Source organism: Triticum dicoccoides, chromosome 6A, assembly GCF_002162155.2.
Source record: "Triticum dicoccoides isolate Atlit2015 ecotype Zavitan chromosome 6A, WEW_v2.0, whole genome shotgun sequence".
Taxonomy (NCBI): Eukaryota; Viridiplantae; Streptophyta; class Magnoliopsida; order Poales; family Poaceae; genus Triticum; species Triticum dicoccoides.
The window spans coordinates 63,511,646-63,519,471 of NC_041390.1; the positions used below are offsets into that span (position 1 = coordinate 63,511,646).

Sequence of the window (7,826 nt, forward strand, 5' to 3'; positions counted from 1 at the left end):
GGGCATGCAAAAAAGTTTGGGGATCAACAAGTACCAGGATCCCATAGACAACCTTAATACACTTCTTAAGATATGTAGTAGCTTGTAGTCAATCACCCGCGTTCCCTTTTTACTCTACAAAAATAAAAGAAAAAACTATGTACACAAAAAGTGACAAGTTTTCACCATTTTGGCGCCAAAGAAGAAACAGCTCGGTCCCGTATGAAGAAGAAACACCGCTTAGTTAGCAGCCACATCCTATGATCTTATCCCATTTTACAGCCAGCCACCAAATTCTCATATTGTCAGCCAAGGGAGCTGATCCTGGCCATCTCATCAAGGCCCCAACACGATGTTACATTGGGTGACAATGTCGTCGAAGGTACAAGGAGACCGATTTCTCTCTGCGGTAAATCAGACTCCATACAGGGGTAGAGCTACTCGGACGAAGGAGTGACAAAGCGCCCCTGTGAAGACATAGCTGTCGACCCGGTCAAGAATACCACCTGCATTGCAGCTTTGTGTTAAGCTCGCAAAAAAGCAATGACGCGATGAAGTGTAAGATGTGAGACTCGGAATGTAAAGGACAAAACCGACGGAAACAAGATGTCTAACTTTGGAAAGTATGGTAGTAACTGTTAGAAAAAAGGGTCGATACCAAAGTACGAATGAAATACTCCCTCCGTTCATTTTTATAAGTCATTTCAGACAACTAAAATTGAGCTATTTTGTACACTGTCTGAAATGCTACAACGCCTTATAAAAGTGAACAAAGGGAGTAGATAAAATTGCATGGAGTAGTGCTGCAAAAAAATTGACATGACAAAACATGAGATATAACAAGAACAGAGCTAACAATGTTTACCATGGCCAGGAATGAGCGACCCAGAGTCCTTCACACCAGCATCACGCTTAATAAGAGATTCAATGAGATCCCCGAATAATGAACCCAGAAAGATCAGGATCCCATAAGCAGTAGCACTGATATCAATCAATTAAATAATTAGGCAGGGAAGCACAGTTTTACGCAAATATATGTCATTCAAGATACTCCCTCCATTTTTATATACAAGGCCACAAACTAAAATTACAGGTACCAAGACAAAAATTAATGTGTGCTTTACAAGTCAATTTGTTTTCTCGTTTACCGGATTAATTAGTGCATGCACATTAGAGAAAACTGAGTGGCCGTGGGAGAGGAAGTAGGTGAGTGTGTCGTTAGGCTAGTCATAGTGGGAGTAACTTAGCAAGTAACATAACGCACTTCGAGAAATTTTTGCTTATGTGGCTTTGTAGTTAATGAGAAGTGGTAACATAATATGTTACTGTAACATAGCGTTTTCCAAGACAAGATGAGTCTACAAGTTAATTAATGAAGTCTTCTATGACACTACTACTATGTTACTTTGCACTATGAATGTAGTAACTTAGACTAGTGTCATATGTATGACACTAGTATAAGTTACTCTCCACTATGACCAGCCTTATCATCCACTACATGCATGCTAGTAATTAAGTCATGGGTTAGTAGTACGAGGAAACATCATTAATATTTGCCTCGATTATTGTTGGTGGCCTTGTATAGATGCAAAATGTGTTTTTCATAGTGGCCTTGTATATAAAAATGGAGGGAGTACAAGTGGAGAATCTATATGCGGATGTAAACTCAACAAAGAGATACATGCTATCACATGTATGTCGGGTCAACATTCTTTTTTAGGCTAATAGGATATAACCATATAAAATCTTTGTTTATTTGAATTCTGAAGGACGGTAGGAACAGCCTTGTTAAATATTTCAAGAAAATAATGTGCAGATAGAGTTACAAAAATATAAAGAAAAGAACACTGCCCCTACTCCTGGCAGATACCAAAACTGACTTTTTGAGAAACTCTAATTGTTGGAAATCGATATCAATATCAGTTTTTCCATCTAAACTTCATTGAGAGGCATATATTCCTTTGCAACAAGATAACATGTAATGAGTCATGAGTTCCCATGGAGTTATTAGAAAAAATCCTGGCAGTTGTGTATTTCTTGTTGATATATTGAAAACTAATGCGTTATGTTGGTACAATTTTGTTCACCCTAAAACCTAAAATTTGATGGTTTATTGCGTTCAAGTGACCAAATTTCAAGAATTCAGTAAAGAAAAATAATGTTTCGGAACTAGGACAATAACAATAGAAAGGTGTCAGAAGTTAGCAATACCTCAACAGCGATCTTGGCCAGTGAAAGAGAGTCGACAAAAGCACAGTGGTAAGCACACAGCCAGTCAGACCGGCTAAAGCACCCTCCAGGGTCTTCTTAGGGCTTATGTTAGTCAAAGGAGTACGGCCAAATGCCTGAAACGGAAAATGGGTAACACGATGACATGATTTACTTCCTTTCAAATACACGACTGTCCAAATAAATCACTTGTCTGCAAAAATTCAGACAAGTTGAATGCTTTTTCATTCAACAAACATACATGGCAGGGCAATTGTATGCGTGTCTACAAATTTATAGTAGTTACTTTGGTAGGGAAAAACAATAAACTAGAAGTTCATCTGTGATCTGACACACTTTTTTTATCAGTGTGGTTGTGTCACATCAATGGCAATCTTAACAGGTTGCCCAACAGTAGTTACACCATAAGCTGGATAGCTCCTAACTTCTGACAGGCTTCTGTAGGAGTCTCTTGATGTACACTATATTGTTCAAAACGAGTAAAAAAAATTATAGTGACCCACAGAACTATAGGCAAGTTGTTTCCAGATAAATTAAAACAAAGTAAAAAAGGCTGTGTTTTACAATAACATGACAAAGTCAAATGGGGTCAATCAAAATAGAAGAGTAGGAAAGAGCATACCCTTCCACATAGGAAAGCTGATGTATCAGCAGCAATAATGCTAGTAATAGATATCAAGGTTGCTACAAGTCCAACTGTCCAGTGAGCTTGCCCACCAAGAAGTATTGGCCAGTTATGTGCTATACCTGTCAAAGAACACTGGTTATAACTTTTAACATATAACAATAATATATTAACTCACCAAGAACAGAAAAACATCATAATTACTTGCACTGGTAACTGGTAAGCACTTAAAAAATGCACTTTCTTATGAACCCTTAAATCAATTAAAACTATACATAAAATTAATCTCTTATAAACAAACTGTCTCTACCAATACTGCAAATCAAACAGAAAGATGAATCGGTAGAGAAAGGTGACAAGCAAAGAAGTAAGCAGAGAAGTACAAAGAGAATTTGACGACATACTTGTATTTAAGGCAGGAGCTGCTAGTCCGCAACGGAGCTTAACCCAGAAAGAAGGAAGATAGCCACAATAAAATAAACCAAAAACTGAACTAGTTAGCTGAGCGAAACGGGGGTTTCCTCTTTGCAATACCAAAGATATTGCAATAATAAATGCCGATAATGTCAGGGGAACATCCATGCGGCCATAGCACCTACGCAAATATACAGGAGAAATATCAGAACTCAAAGCTGTAGTCATATTAACAGGAACTGACAACCAAATGTAGCAATCCTTCCTTCTTAAGCAACCCCTCCCCACCCACATTACATGCGCACACAAAGAAAAACATATAGCGTAAATTATGATCATCTAAAAAAAATGTCACGAAGCTCTGATCTAGTAAAAATGCTATGAAGTTCAGGAGCTGAAGCAATCAAGCAACATCTGTAAGCTGATACCTCGAAAGTATACAAAAATGCACTGATACTTAATTGTTCTTCCGACCCAAGAAATTGAGTGATAAGATGGGGAGTTCGGTGCTGAAATGGTAATCCGTGAGGCCTGATTCGCATCGTGTCTAATGACCCCATGATCAAAATGGTAAGTAATTGTATCAAGCTAAAGCTACAACTTACAGGTTGCAAAGTTTCAATGCCGGCATTTGAGCTAATTCCTACTGTACCATCTTGCCTCTACCTCAAGAATTCCCAACAAAATTAAAGAGTGAGTGAGCCAAAGCAATTTTATGCTCGCACGACCACAACGACGTGAGGATAGCTAGCCCATTTATACCGAAAATTGTGACTAAATACCACATAAATTACAGTATCCACAGCGAAGTTCTAGCTTATTCTGACAGTAGGGCAGAGCAGACAACAAATGCGGGGCTCCCTTACAGCGTAAGGATGGGCATGAGGGCGCAGATGGCGGAGCAGACGCGGGACACGTAGCGCGGCGGAGGGGTGCTGCCGCCGGCGGCGGTGCCACGGACGAGCCCGAAGTACTCGCGGGCACCGGCGAGGACGACGGCGGTCATGGCGGCGGTGAACACCCAGCCGCCGGCGACCACGACGCCGCCCGCGCCGACCCCGATGGCGATGCCCACGAGCACCCTCCGCTGCAGCTGCCGGGCCTTGTCGCTCTTCTCGGCGGCCTCCTCCGCGCGGCCTTCGCCGGCGGAGGCGGAGGCGACGGCGAGGAGCGGGGAGCGGTGTCGGAGGCGGAGCGGCGGTGGGGTGGGGAGGAGGAGGCGGAGGCGGAGCGGGGGCTGGGGCCGTGCGGCGGAGTGGAGGACGAGAGGAGGGTGGAGGCGGGTGGCCGTCACCGTCACCGTCGTCGCCGCCGCCGCCGCCGCAGCCATGGGAGATGGGTGGGGGTCAGGTCGGGCGGAGAGTTCGATGCGAGCAAGGAATTTTCGCTACCGTTGATTTTTGGCCAGAGCTGTAGTAGAGACATCGAAAATTTGTACGTACCTGTATTTGCCCAAAAGGAAAACAATACCTACTAGTAGTACCAAAGAAAATGTAACATTACTCTAAACGAAATTTCAAGTTTGTAAGTTTAAAAGGTGAAGAAACAAAAATAATGGTATGATAAAAAATACAGAATATGACACTCACCTCATATCGGCCTGGAAATGCATGCTTGAGGAAGAAGTGCCAGAAGGTAGAAGGATGGAAAGAAAGAAAAAAGAGGGATGCTCACTGAATGTCGACGATGTTGATACTCTCGATGGTTTATCGGTGATGAACAACGTCAACATTCTTAGAATAAATTGTTTGATAAAAATGTCGACGCCTTTCCTCGTTGTTGCTGGTGGTTGAACGATATGGAGAAATAAGATTTGGTTGGGCAATTATCAAATTGTTTGATAAAAATGTCGACGCCTTTCCTTGTTGTTGCTGGTGGTTGAACGATATGGAGAAATAAGATTTGGTTGGGCAATTATCAATGTGTAGTGTTTACATAATTGACAATGAAAAAGACGAAGCAAAGTAGGAGAAGAAATAACGAAGCAGGTGGATCGCAGATAGAAAAAGTTCATGGGGAGCCCCGAAGAGCTGGGTAATCCCATGTCCTCTAATGTTTAAGTGTCAACACCTAAAAAGGGAAATTCAACCTAGTGGGTGGTTCTCTAAAAAACCACTAGCGGGTAGTTTGAAATCTTTCAGACCATTTAGTCACTCTGTGCATTTGAAAACCGAACCAGAAAACCATACCGAAAATAAACTGAACCGAACCGATTTTATGCTTTTTATGGTTTCTGGTTTCGGTATGGTATGAACTTTTCATACCGATTTGAACTTCGGTTTTTATGGTATATACCGAAAAATCGAACGGTTAACCGAATAAATCGAAATAAAAAATAAATTTATATTTCTTGAGATAAACAACCATACAAGTTGTCATTTTTCTTGTACATGAGTTAAATTCACTACTAAGCACCTAAATTTTTCTTGTAACATAGTCATTTTTCTCCTTTTAAAATGCTAAGCACATCCATAACCATCAACAGATGAATCAATGCATGTATATATACTTATATATATAGTCATATACTATTTGTGTAAACTAGTATGTGTTTTGAGTCGTAAATTTGCAAATTATTATTACGTCATTTTCAAATTCGCGTTAACTTTGGTTTTTATGGTATATACCGAAACCATACCGAAATAATTTGGTATATACCGAAACCGAACCGTATTTTATTTTCATACCATATTTACCGAAGTATTAATACCATACAAACCGAAAAACCGTATAAACCAAACCATCTAAACCGAATAAACCGAACGCATAGGGTGACCATTTAGGACATGTTTGAGTTAAGCTCATGAATCATCCTATAATTTAGATGTTTTTATATGGTCATGGTGCATCGAATACCCAACGTCACAATGGATAAATTCTGACCAATGGACATTCACAAGATCCTGAAAAATTCGCACATCCTTAAGGCAGCGCCTTGTTTTTTTGTTTGGTATCCGAAAAAAACGGACATCTCTCTGTGAAGAGCACATATCGGTTAGCGATTGCATGATATGGTGAGTTGTTTGCATGGGACGCGTCTGACAGCCACTCTGAAGGAGATTGTTTGATCTAGAACTGTATTTGGCAATCCTCTGCACCTCAAAATATGAATATTACAGCCTGGACGACAGCGGCGGGTGCTTTGGCTACCTCGACATGCAAAGATTATCGTCATCTGACTACCTCAGGCACTTGCCTGTCATGCGGTGTAGAGAAAGAGAATAATTTCAGTCGTTGGTTTCTTGTAGCCATGCTTGAAACTTTTGGGAACACATGCGTGTTGTTTGGTCCTTACTTGAGAACGATCATCTGATAAATAATAAAAAGGAATGACTCCTCGACGTGTTGCTTCAGTGCTTTGAAGTTACAGAGGTTAGACTCATTATGTTGATATGCTACACTTGAAACCTGCGTATTGATCTAATCTATGACAGAGAGGTATCCCCTGATGATGGAACGGTGTAATTTTTAGACAACTACATGAAATGCATTGGTCTCTCATGCAAATTCAGCAAGGAAGAAGTTTTGAAGGAACAAAATGCATGCTTTTGATAATGAGGTTGTGTCGATGGTAAAAGAACATGTTGATGGTTTTCTTTTAGAGTCGGATGACTCAACTGCGTAGTTATGATCTTGAGAGGCATGCTGGAACGATATGTTTTGCAGCGGTAGTTATGATCTTGAGAGGCATGCTGGAACAATACGTTTTGCGGATTATCGGGTCGTGCTCAATTGCAGTGATGCTTTGAAAGCGGAGTACATGCATTAATGTAAGGGATGACTCTCGTTGTCCAAGACATAACCCTTTTGGTCATTATGCAATCGGCCTCTTCAGAAGCTCTTCATCTTATTAGGTTTAGGTGATGGATTGGTTGATCGGCGGACATCTTGCCGTGGAGATCAGATCATTGATGAGTGCTAGAGAGTTTAGAGAGTTTACTTAGTAAAAGATTAGGAGGGAACAAAATAGAGTGGCCGGTCGTCAGACATACTAAATGTACTTTCGCCGTGTGCATCAAAGTCCTGAAGTATTGATGAGTTGTTACCCCACAACTAAAACTTTATAATTTTAGAATAAAACTCTGTAATACATACCTCCGAAAAAACCAACATGAAAACAAAAACAAAAAATCCAAATCGTAAAAATTTGTAGGGGTTCAAAGTCCAAATCCTGCCGACAGGGGGTGCTTGAAAAACCACCCCAAATGAGGGAAACAAACTGAAATAACGAACCGGCTCCGGGGCATCACCGAAGCGGAAAGAAACAGAGAGCCCCCAATCCCGATCCCAATCCCAATCCCAATCCCACCCGGTCCGGCCCAGTCCAGTCCAGTCTCCACCCCCGCCGGCCGAGTCAACCGACGCCCGGACCCCCCCTCGTCTCGTCATGGCGGCCGCGACGGCGACGGCGACGGCGGCGGAGGAGGAGGCGCGCCTGCTGCGGCTCGAGGAGCAGGCGGAGCACGGCGGCGGCGGCGCCTGGGAGTACCTCTCCCTCGCCCGCAGGCTCCGCGCGCGCCGCCCCGCCCCCGTACTCCGCCTCGGCCTCTCCCTCCTCAACGACGCCTCCGCCCGCTCC

The 7,826-nt window shown here is 42.2% G+C and overlaps 2 protein-coding genes across 2 annotated transcripts in view; one reads left to right on the top strand and one right to left on the bottom strand.

Moving 5' to 3' along the window:
• Positions 1–31: 31 nt before the first annotated feature.
• Positions 32–4,625, bottom strand: LOC119314935 (phosphatidate cytidylyltransferase 4, chloroplastic-like). The gene is made up of 6 exons (XM_037589617.1): positions 4,114–4,625; positions 3,238–3,428; positions 2,831–2,955; positions 2,191–2,324; positions 845–960; positions 32–485 (listed from the first exon to the last, which is right to left on the bottom strand). The coding sequence occupies exons 1-6, from the start codon at positions 4,575–4,577 to the stop codon at positions 394–396; spliced, it is 1,122 nt and encodes a 373-aa protein (XP_037445514.1). The 5' UTR covers positions 4,578–4,625; the 3' UTR covers positions 32–393.
• A 2,904-nt stretch (positions 4,626–7,529) lies between these two features.
• Positions 7,530–7,826, top strand: part of LOC119314937 (ER membrane protein complex subunit 2-A-like) — a 4,889-nt gene continuing 4,592 nt past the window's right edge. The window contains exon 1 of the mRNA XM_037589619.1: positions 7,530–7,825. Within this exon, the coding sequence (XP_037445516.1) occupies positions 7,635–7,825 (191 nt within the window). The 5' untranslated portion in view covers positions 7,530–7,634. The remainder of the gene's footprint in view (position 7,826) is intronic.